This window comes from Ovis canadensis, chromosome 2 (genome assembly GCF_042477335.2).
Source record: "Ovis canadensis isolate MfBH-ARS-UI-01 breed Bighorn chromosome 2, ARS-UI_OviCan_v2, whole genome shotgun sequence".
NCBI classification, from domain to species: Eukaryota; Metazoa; Chordata; class Mammalia; order Artiodactyla; family Bovidae; genus Ovis; species Ovis canadensis.
In genome coordinates, this window is record NC_091246.1 from 96,584,946 (window position 1) to 96,608,964 (window position 24,019).

Consider the following 24,019-nt stretch of genomic DNA (forward strand, 5'->3'; position numbering starts at 1 on the left):
GATTAGTATAGACTGTTCTAGAATTTGATATAGGTGGGATCAAACCGTATGAACTTTCTATATCTGATTGCTTTTGCTCAGCACAATGTTTGTAAGAATTATCCATAGCATGAATTACTAGTGAATTATACTATTCATGTTTCTTCTTTGTTTCAAAAGTAAGTGCACAGGCCTTCCGGGTACCACTTCCAGAGAAAAGAGCTGGTTCTGGAACGAAGTGAAAGGGAAGTGAGAAAGTAAGACAATTGGCTAGATGGCCTTCTTCAAAGAACTTGGCCAGCAAGGCGAGAAGGAAGTGACCAAACTGAGGTAAGGGGAGTTTTCACCAAGGCAGGTGATTTCTGCAGGAAGGAGCATGTTGGGGAGATGGCAGAGCTGAGCTCAGGGTGTGGCAAGTAAGAGAAGAAAGGGAAGCAAATACAGGGGCCAGAGACAAACATCACCAGTTAAAAAAATGTTGGTCTCTGTCGTGGTCTAAAAAAATGTCTAAAAATTCTTAGCTCCTCCTCTTTTCGAGAGAGAGAGAAAGCTTAGTTCTCTTCCACTTCAGAGTTGGCCGGACTTGGTGACTCGCTGCTGACGAATGAAAGTGGTGGGAGGGTGGCCGGTCACTTCTGACACTAGTCCTTGGAGATGCTGTGGCTTTCGTATGGTTACCCTCTTTGGGGTCAGGGAGCTCTGGGAGCAGCTGGCGGGGCCTAACATGATGAAGAGTGAAGAGACCTCTTCTCTGAGGCAGACTTGCAGGATGAGCAGGACACAGATGTGGAGCTGAGGGACTCCCATGTACTTATGGCCTGGAGCTGAGCGGGCATGGCTCATTCAAGGAATTCTAGGAAGTTCCCTTTGGGAGCCATCTGCATCTCTCTTCATCCAGACCTACCAGTATGCATTTATTCTAAATTACTGTCCAGTTACACTCAGACTCACAACATCATAGGAATCTCATGAAATTCATAGTGATTACTACCCTGTTCCAGTATGACATTCTGTCTTAACTGGCCTTGTTGATGGCCTGGATAGCTGACCTTTATCTACAAAATTACCTCATGGTAGGGACTTCCCTGGCAATCCAGTGGTTAGGATTCTGAGCTTATACTGAAGGGGGTCCAGTTTCCATCCCTGGTAGGGGAACTAAGATCCCACAAGCCACAGGGTGAGGGCAAAAAATAAATTAATTCAAGGTGGGAGATGTCCCGAGGACCACACAGGGACCACACAAGTCCCTAGGATAAGAACTATCTATAACCTTATCCTCATGCTCTTATTGTGGTCAGACAGGTGAGTGGTGAGAGAAGATATATTGTTATAGTTCAATAAGTAAAACCTTCTTGCATTCAAATCCCAAGCTAATTCATTTGACAAAGAATCTACTCTTGTCTGCTGGGAAATTTGAACTAGTCTAGACCACACATAGCAGACAAAAATTTGGCAGACTTATATTGAATATATGGGCATCAAGCCACAGTGACTATTCACACACTTTCATACAAATGCTCATGAAGATGAATTAATTTCTGCTGTGACTGATATTCTGCAGCGATTTCCAAAAATGCAGACACAGTAAAGTATAATTACTATTTGTAACCAATTTGTAATTTATGAGCCTTCCTGAGGAAATAAGCAGCTCTCTGAGATGGAGATTCTGACATGAGACCTAGAGAGAAACAGTGAGCAGATGGTTTTGAGTTCTATCCATTCTTCGTCTGCAAGCTGGGGGAGAAGTGTCCAGCAAAGAGAAGCAGACCATAGTATATGTTCAAAGAGCTAAACGGCAATGCCTCATTGAGGCAGCATGGGGACAGTTTTGAACACATCTGGCATCCACTGGCGATTAGACAGGGTATTAATATTGTAGGAAGTAATGCTTGAGGCTAGACTCTCTTAGTTAGTAGTGTCCAAAAGAACGTTCCATGATGATGGAGATGCTCACTATCCAACACAATACCCACTAGACATATATGTGGCTTCTGGGCACTTGAAATGTGGCTAGTGAGATTAAGAAACTAATTTTAATTTTTATTTAATTTTAATTAATTTAAATGTATATAGCCACAAGTGGCCAGTGGCTAGTGTATTGGACAGCGCAATTCTAATTAATGTGGGTTGAAAGATATGATTCTTTAAAACCATGAGCTCCTTAAAGAATGGAGACGTGTCTTTGACTGTCTTTCTGGCACTCAGCACAGTCTCTGACATATAGTAGGTTTTCAATAAATGCTTATTAACAGACCTTCAGCAGCCAGAAGAGGACTGGCTTTGTAATACTGTATAGTTAGAATTTCCCAAAGGGTATTTCAAAGCCTTAGATCCACAAAGTACTCTGGAGAGAAAGAATTCCCTGGTCACATGTATCTATATGTTCTATATCTTGCTTGGGGAATTAGGATCCATATTAGGGTATTAATGAAACCAGAATAGTTTTATTAATTCAGTTTCCCATAGTTATTGGACCATGGAACCCCCCTTTTCACATAATACCTCTGACATCTCTTAGAACTAGTAGATTCTGGGAGAAATAATTTGGAGGATGTCAAAATAATGGCAAGGCAGGAGGAAGACTTCCAGTGAATTCCTTAAAAAGCAGTGACCCCAATTTCTAGTACATGGTCAGAAGGTAATAAATACCTACTGCATGGTCTAGAAATGATGGGCTTTCCAGGTGGTGCAGTAGTAAAGGTTCCACCAATGCAGGAGATGTGGGTTTAATCCCTGGGTCAGGAAGATTCCCTGGAGAAGGAAATGGCAACCCACTCGAGTATTCTTGCCTGGGAAATCCCATGCACAGTTGAACCTGGCAGGCTATAGTTCATGGGGTCACAAAGAGTCAGACAACTGAGCATGCATGTGCATCAGAAATGACTGTCTTCCAGTTAAAATCAGAAGCCATCTATAAACTATTCCCACTCAGCAAAGGTAAAGAAAGAAGGCAGCGTGTGGCTGGGAGGTCTCGGTATTCTTCAGCTGCCTGTATTGGGTGTACCTGCCAAACTAGAAGATGATCTGACATATGAATTAAACAGAAGTATGTAGTAGCAAATAGAACAGAAATAATATGAGTTCTTAATATATGCTGATGCTTCAAGATTCTGTACTTTAAAAATTTAAAGCAGGCAGTTAGTTGTTGAATGATTAGAATATCAACCCACTTACAAAGGAATGATCAATCCAGAGATACAGATGGTGTGATCAAGGATGAAACATGGGTCCTGGATCATCGAAAAAGCAAGATAGTTTCAGAAAAACATCTATTTCCGCTTTATTGACTATGCCACCGCATGTCTGAGAAGGGGGTGCAGTCGGACAAGCCTTTGACTATGTGGATCACAATGAACTGTGGAAAATTCTGAAAGTGATGGGAATACCAGACCACCTGACTGGCCTCTTGAGAAATCTGTATGCAGGTCAGGAAGCAACAGGTAGAACTGAACATGGAACAACAGACTGGTTCCAAATAGGAAAAGGAGTACATCAAGGCTGTATATTGTCACCCTGCTTATTTAATTTATATGCAGAGTACATCATGAGAAAGGCAGGGCTGGATGAAGCACAAGCTGGAATCAAGATTGCCGGGAGAAATATCAATAACCTCAGATGTGCAGATGACACCACCCTTATGGCAGAAAGTGAAGAGGAACTAAAGAGCCTCTTGATGAAAGTGAGAAGAGGAGATGAAAAAGTTGGCTTAAAGTTCAACATTCAGAAAACTAAGATCATGGCATCTGGTCCCATTACTTCAAATAGATGGAGTAATAGATGGCAACATAGATAGAGAGTAATTTATGGTAAATAGATGGAGAAACAGTGGAAACAGTGGCAGACTTCATTTTCTTGGGCTCCTAAATCACTGCAGATGGTGACTGCAGCCATGAAATTAAAAGACGCTTACTCCTTGGAAGGAAAGTTATGACCAACCTAGACAGTATATTAAAAAGCAGAGACATTACCGACAAACATCTGTCTAGTCAAGGCTATGGTTTTTCCAGTAGTCATGTATGGATGTGAGAGTTGGACTATAAAGAAAGCTAAGTGGTGAAGAATTGCTTTTGAACTGTGGTGTTGGAGAAGACTCTTGAGAGTCCCTTGGACTGCAAGGAGATCCAACCAGTCCATCCTAAAGGAAATCAGTACTGACTGTTCATTGGAAGGACTGATGTTCAACCTGAAACTCTAATACTTTGGCCACCTGATGCGAAGAACTGACTCACTGGAAAAGACTCTGATGCTGGGAAAGATTGAAGGCAGGAGGAGAAGGGGACGACAGAGGATGAGATGGTTGGATGGCATCACCAACTCAATGGACATGAGTTTGAGTGAATTACGGGAGTTGGTGATGGACAGGGATGTTTGGCATGCTGCAGTCCATGGGGTCACAAAGAGTCGGACACGACTGAGTGAACTGAACTGAACTGAGAGACAGGAAAAGAAAAGGGTCCCCTCTGAGAAGAAAAATGTGCACAAAAGACAAAACAAGAAGCTGATTGAGACGAGGATAGTCACTTCCGGTCTTGAGTTTTGCTAATGCCTTAGTAAGAAAGGATTGGAATTAACTCTAGATCCACAACATAGTTTCAGCTAAAATTTATTTGTAGTTATTGTAAATACATACACTTATGCTTACATTTACTAATCTATGTATAGACCACTCCACAAGTATGGATTAATCTCTTTGCAACAAATCTCTTTTGAAATTTGAACTTAGAAACAAAAACCTCTTAGATCTAGTTAAGCAGAGGAATTTGGATGGGAGAAATTCCAATCAAAACCATCAGTCATGCATGGTACCCTCTGCAGTGAGGTGCCCAGATAAAGCCTGTCCCTGCAGGGCTGAACACGTTACATGTGGGTGATCTGTAGATTTCATCATGTGCTTTAGATCTTCTCACTTAGAAAAGGGGCTTTAACGTGACAAGTGTATGCCTACTGTAAACATGGGGCTTCCCAGGTGGCACCAGTGGTAAAGAACCTGCCTGCCAACACAGGAGCCCGGGTATGATTCCTGGGTTGAGAAGATCCCCTGGAGGAGGGCATGGCAAACAACTCAAGCATTCTTGCCTGGAGAATCCCATGGACAGAGGAGCCTGGTGGGCTATAGTCCATGGGGTCACAAAGAGTCGGACAAGACTGAAGTGACTAAGCACGCACGCACTATAAAGACATCACCTCAGTGTTCACAAAGATGGCTGAATTCCCCACTCCAGGAGGGACCACCCCATGTCTTGGGAAACTGTTTAGTCCACGTGACTGTGCACACCCCCCTCCAAGTGCATCCAGAAAGGGCACGCACCACCACTGGCCACTCCTCTCAGCATCACTGTCACCTGCAGACCACCTTGCCTCTCTGAATGTCTCCATCACCGCATGTCTGAGAAGGGGGTGCAGAGGGCATGACCAGAGGCAGAGAGAGCTCACTCAGAGCCCTTGGCCTTTGGGTACACAGCCTACTTGTTATGTTCAGCTTTGGTCTTTGTTGGTCAGGCTTTCTAAAGCATAATGTTTGATTTTTCTGCTTATTATAAAAGTGATACATGTTTGTGATAGAAAACTTGAAAAGTTCAATAGGCATGTATTTGCCATATTTCCTTTCTCATCTATGATTAGATGACTCTACTTGACACCCTAGTAGATATACATATGATTAGAGTGATTTTCCACTACAGTTTTGAATTTTGATTTTATTACTTAATATTATGTGCTGAGATTTTCCATGGGCATTGTGTTCAACTCTAACTGATTATATTATAGGCCCTGAAATAAAGCAAACCATATTTCACTCCGACTCAGTTAAAAGACAAAAACAAAACAAAAAAACCCAAACCAACCATTTTCCATCCCACAAACCAGAAGCAAAAGCTTACTGGACATCAGCAAAGGATAAATAAATGGGACTGACAAAAACATGTGGCAGATTTTGCCCCATTGAGCCCACTAACTCGGCACAATGCAGTTCATCGAAAATAATCCCACATTCCTGTGCTATTTTTCAAATTGACACTTTAGAACATGTCTGCCAAAGCTCCTAAAATGGTCTCTGGCAGGCTCTTCCACTCAGCTGTGGGCATTTGGGTTGCCCTGAACAACTACCCCCAGCTGATGCCATGCTGGACACACAGACACACACATTCCATCTAAACTGATAAAGTCCCACAAATGCAAAACTCTAGCTACTCTCCATGCCAGGTATACCTGCTCTGCTGGCATGCTGGGCTTTAATTCATGAAAGAAAGAAAGTGAAGTCACTCAGTCGTGTCTGACTCTTTGCGACCCCATGGACTGTAGCCTACCAGGCTCCTCCGTCCATGGAATTTTCCAGGCAAGAGTCCTGGAGTGGGTTGCCATTTCCTTCTCCAGGGGATCTTCCCGATCCGAGGATTGGGTCCGGGTCTCCGGCATTGCAGGCAGACACTTTACCATCTGAGCCACCAGGGAAGTCTTAATCCATGAAGATTTCATTAAGCAAAAAGGAAAGGTCACTTTGGACCAGAGACAATAAGGCTGGGGACACACTGTGTCAAAGATGATACTCTCCGTAAGTCAGGCTGGTGGGGCGGGGGCGGGGGGGGGGGGTAGGACTCTTGGTATGATCTCGTTCACATACGGACGACAGCCCCAGAGACGTTAAATGCCTTGCTCAGCATCAGACAACGAATACCGCAACATCATAGTGGAAGCATGCTTGTCAAGGCCAAACGGCCAGACTCGCCGGCTGAGGCTCTTTCTTCTCCAATGCCTGTGTCCATGCTGGGACCATTTGGCTGGAAGTGAGAGAACCAGCCTGACAAGAAGCAACCCTCAGGCCTTTGCACAGAAGATGCTGCCAAACAAAAGGTCCTTTCAGAAGCCTCACAATGGCTCTTCCTTGCTAGCTATTTGAGGTAGTGGCTCTGGTGCATGTGAGAGGCTCTGCTTCTTTTCACAGTCCTGACCTGACCTTGCCATTTCAGGCCGACCTTGGCTACTGCACTCACCAAGTGTCCCCCTGGCGTGCATGGGCATGCCCTGGCCACCTCTTAGGGGAACACAAGGTCATTGCATGTCTGGGCTGAGATGAGCCGTGCTGGATCTGTATGAGACAAGGCTTTCCAAGTCTTTGGTCTGCAAACTGCTGTTCTTCCATCTGGTCCTAAAGCACCCATTTTTCAAGCAGCAGTTTTGGTGGCTGAAGCCTAAAATCACTTGGTGCATGAACCTCAATCGTTAGCCAAGAGTCACTGCCTACAAACTGGGAAAGTTGGGGAAGCTTGGGGGTGATAAGATGGTAGTAAGGAGAGTAAAGAGGGATGGAGAGGGACATGGGTTGGATGTCGAGAAATTGCCCACCACGCCTGTTTGAACTAAAGATAACAAGTATAGGAAGCAGATGAAATAACACATGTAAAGAGTGTAACGAAACATCTGGAACTCAAAAAATGGAGCTATTATTTATTCCTTGAAAATGCGTGTGTGCCATGCACATAGTGACAACTGAATGATGGGGTGTCACACAGTGACGTGGGAGGGTTGAGGAGTGAGAGTGGATGAAGCTGAGTTACTTTTTTCCCCTGAGGCCCTCCTGTATGAGGACTTTTATTTACTTCCCATCTCCCTCTCTGTCTTCTTTCTTCCTCACCCCATCAGCAGTGGTGGGGGTGGGCTTGGGGCCAGGGTGGAGGCAAGGAGGGAACACTCAAAATCGAGAAACACATCCCAAAGGAACAGTGTTGCCCCCAGTTTGTTCCTTGGGTCACGATCTCCATGAGATGTTGATGAGTAATAACAAAAAATTTCTAGGACTTCCCTGGTGGTCCAGTGGTTAAGAATCTGCCTTGCAATGCAAGGGACATGGGTTCAGTCCCTGGTCTGGGAACTAAGACTGCACAAGCCGTGGAGCAACTGAACCCACGTGCCACAACTCCTGAGCCCTAGCGCCCCGGAGCACACCACGACTAGAGAGTCCTGTGCGCCACAACGAAAGATCCCGTGTGACACACAGTGAAGACCCTCAGTGCTCCAACTAAGACCTGATGCAGCCAAATAAATAAACACTAGGAAAAAAAAGATTTCAGCAGCCAAATGCAATTAAATTGGGAGTGGGAATGGTGCTACAGAAAACCGAACCAGTTTCTCCACTGGATGACTTCTCAAGGTCTTTGCTCTGTAAATCTTGAGTCTTCAAAGGGTGAGGGTGATACAGCATTTTGTAAACTCATTTGATCAAGAAAAGAAAATCCGTTTTTCACTGATCAGTTCTTGGGATTGACATCCTGAGGAATATTCTTGGCCAAAACTGATCCTTAGATTTTTCTTCTTGGCTTGACTTTCCCACCTCACTGAGCTAGCCACTCCTGTCCTTGAGGAGAAGAGATGATGTGCTAACAAGAGAATTTCCCTATTTGAGGGTAATTGTCGTCTAGAGTCTTGCCCCCCTCAGAGAAGCGCTGGGATTACCTGAGGGCAAAATGAACCGAGCATTCATCAGGGGCACAGAATCAGAATCTGCACTGTGGTGAGATGCCCTGTTGATTCATATGCACATTGTATTTGAGAGGGAGGAACGTCCTTGGGGTCTCAGTGGCTAAGACCCTTGAGCTCCCAGTACAGGAGACCCGGGTTTGATCCTTGCTCAGGGAACTAGATCCCACATACTTCAGCTAAGACTTTGCATGCTGCGACTAAATATCCCATGTGCAGCAACTAAGGTCCAGCATAGCCAAATAAATACATGGCTATCTATTTTTAAAAAGTTTGCAGTGGAGACCTAGGGTGCTTGGTCCTGGGCACTAACCTCAATAATTCTGATTTGGTGCATCTGGGGGTGAGGCTTGGGTAAGTACCTTTTAAAATATCACCTCCAGGAAATTCTGATGCAGCTGTGTGTGGACTCCTATTGAGAAACACCAACTTAATGTAAAAGCTCCTAAGGCCCATGGACAGAGGAGCCTGGCAGGCTGTTGTTCATAAGGTTGCACAGAGTCAGACACAACTGAAGCGCACGCAGACTCATGGCCCAAGTGTTCTCAGGCTCTCAGTCGTGTCTGACTCTTCGCAGCCCCATGGACTGTAGCCCTCAAGGCTCTTCTGTCCATGGGATTTCCCAGGCAAGAATACTGGAGTGGGTTGTCATTTCCACCTCCAGGGGATCTTCCTGACCCAGGGATCAATGCATCTCTTGTGTCTCCTGCATTGGCAGGCAGATTCTTTACCACTAGCCTCACCTGGGAAGCTTTGCTATAAAGTAACAGAACAGCCCTGTGCTGACACTTGGTTTCACGGCAGCACCTCTACAAGGTAGGTGACGGTATAATCATTGTTAGAAATAAGGCAATGGAGCCCTGGAGAGAGATGGTGAAAGTGCTGGACCAAGGTCACCCAGGGGTGAGCAGGTCATCAGGATGAACAAGAACCCTCCTGTCTTTCCTGCCTGCCTCGCCAACCTCTCTCCTCCTCCTCCCTCCTCTGTTCTTTATTCACCAGCTTCTGCATGGCTAACAGCCCTCTCCGAGTCTGCTTTTGTCTTTAGTGAAAAGCTAACAAAACACTGTTGCTCCCGGTGCTGGCTAATGACTGCGCCTGATTAGCGCCATTCTGTCAGCTGACTCCCAGGCAGCCAGGCCAGCCAGCAGCCTGCTTATTCAATCAGGGCCTGGCCCATTTGCTAATTACCAGCATCATTTGGGCTCGTTTCCTTGACTGTGAACTTGCTCGAGTTCCAATCATCTTCAGCTGTTGCCTTTACAGGAGAACAGAATCATTTATCACGTCTCTCAGTGCCCCTCCCTGCTGGAGACTGAATGAAACCCCAAGTGTCCCTGGTTCCCAGGCTGCTGCTGACCGGCGGGTCCCAACGGGAGCTGTGAGGCAGACCCTGTGCACAGAAAGACGTGCTGGCCTTCCTCACTGGGCTGCCAGGGTGACCTCGTCCCTGCTTCTGAACCCCAATTGTATTCCCACTCGGAGGCCTGACAGAGTGGTCTACTGTCCCCCCTCACCAGGGATGGAGGGTTTTCCCAGGACATGGGATTTCTTGTGATAAACCCAGGAGACTGCATCACCATAGACCTGGCCCACCAGGACACACAGTGCGAGAGCATTTGACATCCTCCCAGGACCTATAATTGGGGTCTAGATCAGAGAACTGACTGGGAGTCGGGGTTCCATCATTCTCTAGCAGACCTGATACTAAGGATTTGCATCTCTCCACTGCTCTACACTTCATTTTGCTTTTGATCTCAACTACTAACTTGGCAGGATGAAGCTTTATGTCCAACAGCGGATAAGTGGAGGTCTGCAGGCATGTTCTGAGATGAGGGTGCCACCAGAGAAGGAAGGATGGTGTGTAACCCCTTTGAACTGAGGTGTCTCATCCTCCAAGGACTCTTCCCGATTCAAAATCACATTAAGCATCTTCAGTGGCTAAGTCAAAGATCTCTCTTGGAAAATGTCACTTGAAAATAAATGGGTTATTTTCAACTATCTTTCGATATTGATTTCTAACTATTAATAATTCCACAGTGATAAGCAAACAAACAGACTCTGTATGATTCCAATACTTCTGTTTTTGTTGTTGTTCAATCACTAAGTTTTGTCTGTATCTTTGCAACCTTATGAACAGCGGCATACCAGCTTCACTGTCCTTCACTGTCTCCCAGAGTTTGCTCAAACTCATGTCCAGTGAGTCAATGATGCTATCCAACCATCTCATCCTCTGTCGCTCCTTTCTTCTCTTCCCCTCAATCTTTCTCAGCATCAGGGTCTTTTCTAATGTGTTGGCCCTTGGCATCAGGTGACCAAAGTGTTGGAGCTTCGGCAACAATCCTTTCAATGAATATTCAGGGTTGATTTCCTTTAGGACAGACTGGTTTGCTCTCCTTGCTGTCCAAGGGTCTCTCGGGTCTTCTCCAGGACCACAGTTCGAAAGCATCAATTCTTTGGCACTTAGACCTCTTTACGGTCCACCTCTCGTATCTGGACCTGACTACCGGAAAAACCATAGCTTTGACACTATGGACCTTTGTTGGCAAAGTGATGTCTCTGCTTTTCAATACCACTAGACTATGGAATTTTTGCACCTTGTTTTATGTACCTGGATATGTTCCAGTGTGTCCTAGTTTACAGCCTATGGGAACTTGAGTAGAATTTGTACCCTATTGTTGTGTGAAAATTGTATAAATCTTAATTATGTTGAAGTGGTTCATGGTGCTTTTTAGGTCTACTATATCCTTTTACTTCACTGTATATTCATTTTATTAATTTTCAAGAGTTTGATATTAAAACTCCAACTAAAAATCTTAATTTATCTACTTAAAAAAACAATTGTAATATTTAGTGGAACCAAATGTAACCTTGTTCTGTATTTTCCAAGTCGCCTGTAAATGTGTTACTGTACTATCATAATTTTAAAAATAAAAAAGAAAGAGGAAAAAAAAAGCCACATTAAACATCTATTATGTACTTGGCAACATCAACAACATCAACTCAAAGAGCTGGCAACCCACGGAAGGCATTGATACAAATACAATGAACTATATCTGTTACAAGGCCACCAAGGCAATCCCCAGGATGGCAAAAGGCCATGTGAGCTGGGGAAGGCAGAATTAGGGTAACTCTGCTTACTATATGCCGGTCCCTGGTTTCCCTGGTGGCTCAGAGGTAAAGCGTCTGCCTGGAATGCAGGAGACCCGGGTTTGATCCCTGGATCAGGAAGATCCCCTGGAGAAGGCAATGGCACCCCACTCCAGTACGCTTGCCTGGAGAATCCCATGGAGGGAGGAGCCTGGTGGGCTACAGTCCACGGGGTCGCAGAGTCAGACACGACTCAGTGACTTACTGTGCTGTACATTCATTATCTCATTCAACAGCCAATATTTCTTAAGCACCTATCAAGTTTCTTAAGCACCTAACCTCTTTAAATTGTGAAAGTGAAAGTGTAGTCGCTCAGTCGTGTCCAACTCTTTTTGACCACAAGGACTGTAGCCCGCCAGGCTCCTCCATCCATGGAATTTTCCAGGCAGGAATACTGGAATGGGTTGCCATTTCCTCCTCCAGGGCATCTTCTCAACCCAGGGATCAAACTGGGGTCTCCCACGTTGCAGGCAGATTCCTTACCATCTGAATCAGCAATTCTATTAATATTATACCTATTTTTCAAATGAGTAGAATGAGGCTTTGAAAAGCCTTGCTCAAGATTGCAAGTTGGTGAATGAATAGTTCAGGGCTTGAACCCAGAGAGTCTGAACCTCGTCTTTAAACAGTCTGAGACTGAACCTCCTACCATTGTGGGATGCTGGGCCCTCAACATAACCCGTGCGGGGTAGTTGGCCCACAGCAGACAAAAGCAACACAGTGGGCTCTGGGTGCAGAGGAGTGTGGCTGTGAGTGGCGGAAACATGGCAGAAAGAAACACGAGGTGGGGTTTAAGTGTTCTACATTGTGGAATCCCAAGGCATGACATTAGGAAAGTCCCACTGGAGGTGTGGGAACTCTGAGACTGCTGATATTCAAAAGGAAACTGGCTGGACAAGAGCTGCCCTTCTGGCCTCTAGCTGCATTCGATTCTAAAGAATGTACTAGAACAGGAAGCCAAATGCCTGACTCCTTCATAATCCTTCAAAGGCCAAAAAATGAGTGAGATTCATTATATTTTTTAGACTGCATTTGTCAATTCTCAAAAACTTATCTTTTTTATACAATGAGAACATCTGGGTAATTTGCTTTGCATATCTAGTGTAACTGATACATACAAATGAAATAAAATGTGTTCTTCTGATATAATATGACTGATTTTAATGTCAACATATTAAATAATAAAATTAATAATTAATAGTAAATTAATAACTGGCAACAGTAAAATCGGAATTTCATTGTTTAAGCACTGTCAATTATTGAAAGTGCTCATTTCAGTACTAACAATCCACAGTGCAGTATTCTTAATAGATACTGACCTGTGCTAAGTACCCAGACTGAAAATATATAGACTGTCTTTAGAAACACCCTCAATATCATTTTCTGTTACTTTATAGGTTTTGGTTTGTGGGAAATGAATACCTAATTTCAGACAGTTAAGCATTAAAAGCACTTGTTATCAATATGTACAAGCATTGCAATTAATCTCCCTGTAATTAAAATTAACAAAACAGGTTAGAAGGCTACTGTTTCAAGCAGAATTTAAAGACCTATAAACTTCTGGGAAGAAAACTGATGTTCCTTCTTGCTCACAACCACTCTTTGTTCCCCATCCCCCAAAGAGGCTCTTCTCTAGAACACTGGGTTGTCCCAGGCCTTTCTGTGACTCAGATTTCAAGCACCTGGCACTGTTAGGTGTTCAAATCCCTGGGGCCCTTCTTCAGTTGTAGAAAATACAGTTGACCCTTGAACAAGGTGAGGGTAAGGGGCCTCGACCCTTTGTGCTGTTGAAAATCTGAGTCTCGTGTAAAGTTGGGCCCTCCATGACCAAGTTTCCTCTGTATCTATGGGTCTGCATCCACAGATTCAACCAACCTTGGATGGTGCAGTAATACAGTATATCAGGTTAGTTAGTCCAACTCTTTGCAACTCCAGGGACTGTAAATGCAAATCCCCTGTCCATGGAATTCTCCAGGCAAGAATACTGGAGTGGGTTGCCAGTCCCTTCTCCAGGGGATCTACCCAGCCCGGGATCGAACCCAGGTCTCCTACTCTGCAAACAGATTCTTTAACATCTGAGCCACCAGGAAAGCCTGCGTATAAGTGGACTTTATATGCAGTTTGAACTCATGTTGTTCAAGGGTCTGCTGTAACTGAGAGTGTTCTGATGCAAAGGAAAGCTTTCTCTACTTGGCTTTTTTTTTTTTTTTTTGGTTTGCTTTATTTCTGGGCAGCAAAGTTCCTGACTTATATTTTTCCTTATGACCTCACTCATCTGCTAACTTGTTTTTTATATTGGCTGCTTTACAAAATTGTTGTTTCTTGCATTACCATATGTGTAACTGAACCTCTGATACAATGATGATATATAGTTCTATAAGAGATCAATGATTGTACTAGTGTAACTCTAGATATGGGAAGACACACTATGAGGGAATATTTTCCCAGACCGTAAGAGACTAGTAAGACAGGTCGTTCAGAGACTTTGGGCACTGTTAATGAAACAGTAGAATGGGAAAGACTAGAGACCTCTTCAAGAAACTTAGAGATACCAAGTGAACATTGCATGCAAAGATGGGCACAATAAAGAACAGAAATGGTATGGACCTAACAGAAGCAGAAGATACTAAAAATAGGTGTCAAGAATACACAGAAGAACTATACAAAAAAGATCTTCATGACTCAGATAACCATGATGGAGTGATCATTCACCTAGAGCCAGACATCCTGGAATGAGAAGTCAAATGGGCCTTAGGAAGCATCACTATGAACAAAGCTCGTGGAGGGAGTGGAATTCCAGTTGAGCTATTTTAAATCCTAAAAGATGATGCTGTGAAAGTGCTGCACTCAATATGCCAGCAAATTTGGAAAACCAGCAGTGGCTACAGGACTGGAAAAGGTCAGTTTTCATTCCAATCCCAAAGAAAGGCAATGTCAAAGAATGCTCAAACTACCACACAATTGCACTCATCTCACACACCAGCAAAGTAATGCTCAAAATTCTCCAAGCCAGGCTTCCGTACATGAACTGAGAACTACCAGATGTTCAAGGTGGATTTAGAAAAGGCAGAGGAACCAGAGATCAAAAATCTCAGAAAAAATCTACTTTTGCTTTACTGACTATGCCAAAGCCTTTAACTGTGTGGATCACAACAAACTGTGGAAAATTCTTAAAGAGATGGGAATATCAGACCACCTGACCTGCCTCCTGAGAAATCTGTATGCACGTCAAGAAGTCATAGTTATAACTGAACATGGAACAATGGACTGGTTCCAAATTGGGAAAGGAGTACGTCAAGGTTGTATATTGTCACCCTGCTTATTTAACTTATATGCAGAGTATATCATGAGAAACACTGGGCTGGAAGAAGCACAAGCTGGAATCGAGATTGCCAGGAGAAATATCAATAACCTCAGATATGCAGATGATACCACCCTTATGGCAGAAAGCAAACAGGAACTAAAGAGCCTCTTGAAGAAACTGAAAGAGGAAGTGAAAAAGCTGGCTTAAAACTCAACATTCAGAAACTAAGATCATGGCATTCGATCCCATCACTTGATGGCAAATAGATGGGGAAACAATGGAAACAGTGTCAGACTTTATTTTCTTGGGCTCCAAAATCACTGCGATGGTGACTGCAGCCATGAAATTAAAAGATGCTTGCTCCTTGGAAGAAAAGCTATGACCAACCTAGACAGCATATTAAAAAGCAGAGAGATTACTTTGCCGACAAAGGTACGTCTAGTCAAAGCTATGGTTTTTCTAGCAGTCATGTATGGATGTGAGAGTTGGACTATAAAGAAAGCTGAGCATTCAAGAACTGATGCTTTTGAACTGTGGTGTTGGAGAGGACTCTTGAGAGTCCCTTGGACTGCAAGGAGATCCAACCAGTCCATCCTAAAGAAAATCAGTCTTAAATATTCATTGGAAGGACTGATGCTTAAACTAAAACTCCAATACTTTGGCCACCTGATGTGAAGAACTGACTCACTGGAAAAGACCCTGATACTGATAAAGATTGAAGGCAGGAGGAGAAGGGGATGACAGAAGATGAGATGGTTGGGTGGCATCACTGACTCAATGGACATGAGTTTGAGCAAGCTCCTGGAGTTGGTGAAGGACAGGGAAGCCAGGCTTGCTGCAGTCCATGCGATCACAAAGAGACACAACTGAGTGACTGTACTGAACTGAATGAGGCTGAGTTCAAAAACAGCACGTTGGGTGGCCTATTGTTGAAATCTTCACCAGACCTGGCAATGAGGGTTCCTAGCACTTGAGCAGGAAATGAACCTGGGCCCTGGCAGTGAAATCACCGAGTCCTAACCACTGAACTATCAGGTGTAATTCCCTCTACTTATTAGCTTACACTCAACTCTGTCTTACCATGACCTTCATATTTCCATACGTAAAGAAGAAATTAACATTCTCCTCTCTCCAAATGGTGTTTCTGCTCCTTTGGCTCAGAGAAACCCAAACATGGGTGTTGGGAAGAATCTCTTCCTCTAAGAGCACCTTTAGGGAAGGTGTCCCCCTCCACCTGAGCATATCAACTGAACAAAAGTGAGCCAAACTCCCTGGAAGCAGACCTATGTTTTGGAGATGACAGTGCTTGCCCTAGTCTCTTCATTCACCCCTGTCCATTCTGTCCTAGACATTTCCTGAAACTAGCTTTATCAGTTCCTTCCAGGCTTTTAACTCCCTTTGCTATTTGCACAACCTTTTATGTTTACTCAAAATAGCCTTTCTACAAATGAGCAAAACTCCATCACGATATGTTTTAGCTTCTTTCCACACCACATGTCCAGCTGAATTCGGAGACAATTTAGTTCCTGCCAAGAGCTTTCTAGAAAGTGGTTGTGAAAGAAAATGAAGAAAGTGAATGCTTTAGCCAGTGATATAACACAAGACACAGCAAGTCTTGCTCTGTTCCAGAACTCGAGTGAGGCACAGAAAATATGCTTTCTGCCATGTATTCCAAAGCATAATATTAATAATAGATTTCAAGTTGAGAAACTCTAAAAGTGATGTATAAAACATCTGTTCATTCCCCAGTGTCTTCTTTGCCAGATACAGGAACTCTAAACATGCATTAAACATGTCTTCTGGTTTTTGTATTTTCATTCTTTAATATCCGGGGCCTTGCTAAAAGTGGAGGGATGGCCCTGATCAGGACTCACCAATTTCTAGAGATAGTAACCAACTCATCCTTGAGCTGTTTACTCACCAGTCAATACACACTAACCAATCCAGGGCCCACTCCCCAAACCACCTCCTCTAGGGCTGCTCACACTTAGGGCTAAAATTCCTTTTCTCTCATCACCCTAGGGCCAAGTGAACAGCTTGGGGCAGCCCCTTTGCCCCAGAACCTTCTGAAATGATTCAAATCAGTCCATGTTTAGCCTTGTTACCCTGCCTCGCCCAGTCCTTCCCCGGGAAACCACAACGAAGGCGCCATGTTTTCCCTCTTCCCTGTCCAACCTCTGTCCTTCCGTGTGGCTCTCATGCCATGGTGTGCCCCCTTCTTTGGGGATCTGTGAGTAAAACAAACTATTTTTTTAATGGCATCATCTCTTGATCTGTTGGCCTCACCAGACATAAATTATAACCTATATTTTAAGAACATGTGAGACTTCCCTGGTGGGCCAATGGTTAAGAATCCACCTGCTAAAGCAGGGGACATGGGTTCAATCCCTGCTCCAGGAAGATCTCACATGCTGGGGAGCAACTGGGTCCATGCTCTAAAGTCCGGGAGCTGCAACTAATGAGCCCATAGGCCACAGCCACTGAAGCTTGCAAGCCTAGAGCCTGTAGTCTGCAACGTGAGAAGCCCATGCACCAGAATTAGGCAGTAGCCCCCACTTGTCATAGCTAGAGAAAACCCGAGTGCAGCCATGAAGATCCAGCACAGCCAAAAAATTAGATCCATCAAACAATCAATCTTTGAGAAAAAAAATGAAAAAAATGTACATGAAGAAATAGGAAGACAGGCTAGCAAAAGACTGTTCTGGCCCCTGCACTCTGGCCATTGTTCAAGTGGACTTGGATCAAAGTTAGTTACTCTGTCAGTCATGTTTACCAAAACGGCCACTTTAAATGGTTTTAGAGAAAAAACATGATTTTTCCATAAAGTACTGTAATTATACTGGCGAAGACAGCACTCAATAGAGCTGTTAAAGATAGCTGTGATGAGGGTATCCATAGTATGATACATGTTACAAAAGATGCAGGATTTTTTAGGGGCCCTTGACTTCTAAAGCACAGTTTGAGTCCAGCTGTAAAGATAGCTTATAAAGAAAATAAAAGAACTCCTCATTCACCTAAACAATAAGAGTAAAGTATTTTTAACCAAGTGTTCTGAATTCTCACATATTCCATTAAAACTGCATTGCAAGAGGTTCAGTATGAAAAGCCAAGTCCCCGTGACACTGTATTCTCATCTTGGGCTCACCTCTCTTTCTCCCTGGAATAAAAGCTACTCAAAGACAGCTTAATTTAACTTTGTGTCTCGCAGCTGCCACCCAGTAGGTGCTAAATATTTATTCACCGACTGAAGAAATGTTTATTACCTTCTTTGGAAACCACCGTAGCAGATGACACAGAACTCAAAATGCCCATTTATGGGGTTAAGTAAATAGGTGAGAATTAAAGCTACTCCTGGGATTTCCCTGGTGGTCCACTGGTTAAGAATACACCTTCTAATGCATGGGATGAGGGTTCGATCCCTGGTCAGGGAACTAAGATTCTATATCCATGGGCAACTAAGCCTGCATGCTGCAACTAAAACCAGACGTAGCCAAATAAATATTCAAAAGGAAAAAGTTGTTTGTTTGTTTGTTTTTTGAAAAAAGCTACTCCCTCTGGCCCAAACCATGACAATCTCAGCCCCTGAAAGCTATGCATGTCTTGGCATATCCTGACCTTTACCTGACCCCTAAATCCTGCCCAATTCTGCAATCTTCCAGTCGGCAGCCGGCCATCAGTGCAGGGGCATGGCAGTGTTCTGTGACAAATGGTCAACCTCCCGGGGTGACCTGGGTGTGGCCACTACACGGGGACACTTACCAAGGGCTCCAGCTCCTTGCGGTCTATGAGGTTCATCTCCGTGACGAAGTAATAGAAGTGTTTGTAGCAGGTGTTGACGTGGGCCTCGGCACCCATCACAATGACCCGGTCGAAGTGGTGGATGTAGACGTGGACGAAGACCCGAAAGAGGCGGCAGAGGATCTTCTTGCAGATCTGCAGGAAGTTCTTTGGGAAGGGAACACCTAGAGAAGGGAAAAGGGAAGAAAACCATGATGGGGATGCTCTGGCGGGCCCCGAGCACATGCTTCAGGCTGGAGACCAGGCCAGGACCAGTCTCCAGGGCCAGCCTGCAGATACACTCTGTGTGGGCAACTGCCCTGGACACAGCCTGAAAAGGTGGCCAAAATGGTGTTAAATTCAAACGCCAACAACCAGGAAAAAGACTGAAAAAATGATGGAAGAGGGTCAGGTTTCCTTCTTTGCTGGTATCTTTTTTGGTACACACAGACATGCAGAATTAATGATTTTTAGTTTGAAACATGCATTCTTTTTTACTTTTCCCACTTCATAGAGCCCAAGAAAGTTCTTTTTCCTCTTATCTTTAATATAGGAAAACTGGTAGGAGGAGGGCGATGCTCCAGGGAGACTGGCACTCCAGACACAGAGTATCAGGGAGGGGTGGGGGCTGCAGAAATCCGAAAGCCCCTTCTCATCAAAGGAAGCAGTCAAGGCACAGCTCAGCTGGTGGTGGCCATGTGGGACAGAGGCCTGGGGCTGCTAGATCTTCTGGTTCTTCAAGATGATTCAGAAATCTGGGGTTCTATGTGAATTATCTGGTTTTCTGTTTTTAAAAATGATATCGAGACTTTCCTGGCAATCCAGGGGTTAAGATTCTGAGCTTCCACTGCAGGGGCTGCAGATTCCTTCCTTGGTCATCCCACATGCCTTGCAGCCAAAGGGGACAATAATCATCATCATCATAGTAAAATGATAGCAATTAACCTGAAGTTGAAAAAAATATACCACAGGTCAAGACGAAACATCATTCCAGGGATAACTTGTCCTGAAAACTGCCAGTTTGCAAATTCTGATCTAAACTTTTCCCAAGATCCACTGTTTCTGGGGTGTGAAAATGCAACAAAACTTCATGGAAACGTTGCCTGACAGTTGCTGTCACCTCCCCTCCTTGAGGAAGGTGAGAGTTGGGGGTTGTTGTTCATAACACAGACTGGGTGGGTGGTCAGAGGAATCATGCAGGTTTCCTGTCTGATGACCACTCCCAGCGTGATCAGAGCAACAGAGAGCAGCACCCCAAGCCCACTTTCTTTCTCCATCTCAAACACTGCTTAAGCTCTCGTTGTTTACATAGTCCTTGGGTAGTGACATCATAGATTCCAAAGTCAGATAGCCTTTAAATTCCTATATTGCTCCTTTTCCAGCTGTACGACTACAGGCAAGTTATTTAACCTCTCTGAGCTTCAGTTGTTCCATAGGTAGGGTGAAAATACCAACTGTTGTAAGGATTAGAAGCGATACCCAGAAAATAGAGCCTTTCTTAAATGGCCAGGAGAGTGTCAACATGTCTAAAATCCTCCTACAGTGCCTAGCACATGGTAAGAGCTTGCTAAATGGGAATGACAAGCACCACCCCCCGAATCTCTCTGCTTTGTAAAATCTGGGCCATCTAGCTGTTGTTATAAGGGAGCCCTTATCAGGAAAAGGTAGACATGACCACCTGCCTTTCAGCAGAATGGCAGAGCAGTGCTCAGGGCATGTCCCTGGTCCCCAGGAAGCCTGGAGTTTTGCTGTCCGTGCCTCTGCTGGGTCCTAATCGCAGCTGCCTGGTGAGAGATATCAGTAACTGGATCGCCTGGGACCCCTGGACTGGGATGAGAGATGAAACACAGCTGGCAGCTGGCAGAGGCAGGGTCTGCTGCCCCATTACCCGGCAATGATACTGGCTTTTTTTTTCTAGAACAAAATGGCAACATATCAAATGAACCACGGGGAGAGACTGGGGCACAGCTTGGCAGCTGACTGTCTGGGCAACAGATGCTGGTATTTAGAGGTGGGGTGAAGCCAAGCTGGGACAAGGTGGAGGGCAGCCCCTCCCAGAGCTGATGGATGGTTTCCTCTGATGAAAAGGGGCTGGTGAAGACCACTGCTGCCAGGCTTGGGGAGGCTCTGGAGCCTTCAAAGAGGCCTGAGACCTGGAGATGATGGAATCTCCCTTCATCCTCATTCAAGAATATTCCCATCAGAAGGGGAGTCCTTTAACAACACTGAGACAATATCAGGAGTTGACATGGGTTGCCTTGGCAACCAGTCTGTGATGTAGGGTTTACTAGTCCTGCATCACCAGTGAATAACACCAAACACAGATGAACTTGCTCCAGGCCATTAAGGTAAACAGTGGCAGGGCTGGGATTTGGACCAAGTCAGTCTGATTCTAAAATATAACTAATCTAGGACTTGCCGAGTGGGACCAGTGGTTAGGAATCCACCTTGCAATACAGGGGAATGCAGATTCAATCTCCGGTCTGGAAAGATCCCACATGCCTCGGAGCAACTAAGCCCATGAGCCACAACTAGAGATTCTGTGTGCCACAATGAAGATCCTGCATGTCGCAACAAAGACCCATGCAACCAAATAAATAAATAAAATCTAACAGACCTGATTATGTCTGGCATGTGACTCTCTGCCAAGGATAAAAGCACAGCTTAAAGGCTAAATGTAAAGAGGTATCTCAAGGTTACTTTTTGGTGGTGCAGAAATATAATTTTTTAAAAAGGAAAGGGGTGAGGAGAGAAGGATGAAAAAAGTCCACACCCTCTGAAGCCACAGCTCCAAGGTCAGCCAATACTCTGCTGCCCTGAGAGAGATGTGTTTCCTCGGCCAGTGCCTTAGACCATGGATCTGGGACTGAGAGTAAAAGCTAACATTTACTGTGCACTGAAGTCTTGGGCTTTCCTGGTGGCTCAGACCATAAGGAGTCTGTGCAATGCAGGAGATGCAGGTTCGATCCCTGGTTCAGGAAGATCCCCTGGAGAAGGAAATGGCAAACCACTCCAGTATTCTTGCCTGGAGAATTCCATGGACAGAGGAGCCGGGCAGGCTACAGTCCATGAGGTCGCAAAGAGTTGGACACCACGGAGCGACTAACACTTAACAAGTCCAGGTACTGATATTGTTATCATCTCACAAGTGAGGAAACTGACTTGGAAAATTAAGTGGCTGCCCCAGGTCACAGAGCCAGCAAAGAATGGGGGGCTTTGGATCCAGGATTGTCTATGAGGACCCAGCACCCTGAAATCTAGAGTTGTTGCTCTGGGGTTCTGCACACACCTCCAGCTCCCAAGCCCTTCCTTCCCGAGTAGCCTGAATCTTTTCAGGTGCACTTATCTTTCCTGTCACCAGCTGCTAGGAAACATGGCAGGGGGTGGGAGGTTTCAGCTGTGCCAGTTTGTCTTTTTGTTTTTTAGCTGCTAAGTCATGTCTGACTCTCTTGCGACCCCATAGATTGTAGCCCACCAGGTTCCTCTGTCCATGAGATTTCCCAAGCAAAAATACTAGAGTGGGTTGCCATTTCCTTCGCCAGGGGATCTTCCCAACCTGGGGATCAAACCCGCGTCTCCTGCATTGCAGGCAGACTCTTTACTGCTGAGCCACCAGGAAACCCCAATTCCCATGAAACAGCCACACAAAACTGAACTCTGAGAGTCTTGATATGTGTATGTGCGTTGTGATGTATTCCCAGTGAAACCCTGGGCAGTGATATTTCAGGGTTGTGTTTGTCTGTTTAATGTAACTGTGGCTTAGCTCAGTGAAAGTGTTTGCCTGGCCCAGGAGGTAGAGGAGTGGTCTGGCTCTGAACGAGACTCAGGCTCTTTCTTTGGCAGATGGCTACTACAGCTCCATGGTGTAGGGAGCCTCACTGTTGAGATGATCATTTTTTGACCTCCACTTGACTTCCCTAATGGCTCAGACAGTAAAGCGTCTGCCTACAATGCGGGAGACCTGGGTTTGATCCCTGGGTTGGGAAGATCCCCTGGAGAAGGAAATGGCAACCCACTCCAGTACTCTTGCTTGGAAAATCCCATGGACGGAGGAGCCTGGTAGGCTACAGTCCACAGGGTCGCAAAAAGTCGGACACGACTGAGCGACTTCACTTCACTTCACTTAGCTCGGTACCTGGGTTGTAGAAGCTCAGAAAATGTTTGCTTGTCTTAAATGAATGCAAGCTGGCAGCAGGAAGAATGAAAGGCTAATGAACCATCTCACATGGACACTGGGCTTGTTGCCACAGCAGCTGGAAGCTGAGGAGGCCGTGCGAAGCTCTGGGCAGCGGGCAGCCTGCGTGTTCCAGGGGGCACCACTGACTCACTCAGCACTGTAGCCAACCGCCTCCTTTTCTTCCTTCAGCTCTTTTTAGTACATAAGATACTGGGGACCCTCCACTTTCGTGTTTCCCAAGGTCTGTCTTAAAAAAGATTAATTCTGGGAGATCCTTGGTTAGAAGCTATACTTGACCTTACATTTATTAAAAATGCTTTTTGTGAAAGTTTGCAATATACCTAACCATAGTAAAGGATCTGAGAATGCCTGTAGTCAAAAGCCCTATTTAACTCTGGAACTTCCTTTTACCTATAATAGCAACTGGTTTAAAAGTCTGTAATCAGACATCCTAGGTTTCATTTCCGGCTCTATTATCCAGGAACAAGACAGCGACATCCAAACAACTCAGTATGTCTAACCCACAGTTTCCCCATTGTGAAAGAAACAGGGATGTGAATACTATCTGTAGCTCAGGTGGTGGTTGTGAGGATTAAATCCACACACGTAAAAGCCTTTGCTAATACTCTGCAGACAGGAAGCCCTCTCGTGAACTGTTAAGTTTTAGTATTGCATGGACCAAACAGTCTTTGTAACATACTTTTGGATTAAATTCTTCAAGCACGTGTATTTTCAGGAGGGCAGTCTTGGTATCAATGCATCATTTTGCAAAGAACTAGAGTGGTAGGCACTTGATTAAGCCCTGGATTATATTCAGCCTTGCATTATTTTCTACATATTTCTCATATTTATATCTTGTATTACTGTAAGTTCCCTGAACAAACGGGCTGTCTTATACTTTGATTCTATGATTTAAAGCACCTCGCACAGGGCTAGATAGGGAATACTCATCAATCAAAACTGAGCCATAAGACAGCAGTGGTCTTATCTAGTCAAGATGTGAATCCATCATCTCCTATTTCGGGGAGGAAAAAAGCCTACAGCAGAAATGACAGCTTTCTCCCAGAGACCTGATCGGGTCCTGTCGTGGAAGGCTGCACAATGGTCTTCTAGGGAGGAGGGCTCTGAGATGAAGAACATTTTGATCTAGCCTAGCGGGT

At 44.8% G+C, this 24,019-nt stretch overlaps 1 protein-coding gene across 3 annotated transcripts in view; it reads right to left on the bottom strand.

The window, feature by feature from the left end:
- Window positions 1-24,019, bottom strand: part of MOB3B (MOB kinase activator 3B) — a 250,687-nt gene that overhangs the window by 62,268 nt on the left and 164,400 nt on the right. For all 3 annotated transcript variants that reach the window (XR_011253948.1, XM_069574159.1, XM_069574160.1), the window contains exon 3: window positions 18,665-18,867. Coding sequence is in view for 2 of the 3 variants with exons in the window: in XM_069574159.1 (XP_069430260.1) it covers window positions 18,665-18,867 (203 nt within the window). In the remaining variant the exon portion in view is untranslated. The remainder of the gene's footprint in view (window positions 1-18,664; window positions 18,868-24,019) is intronic.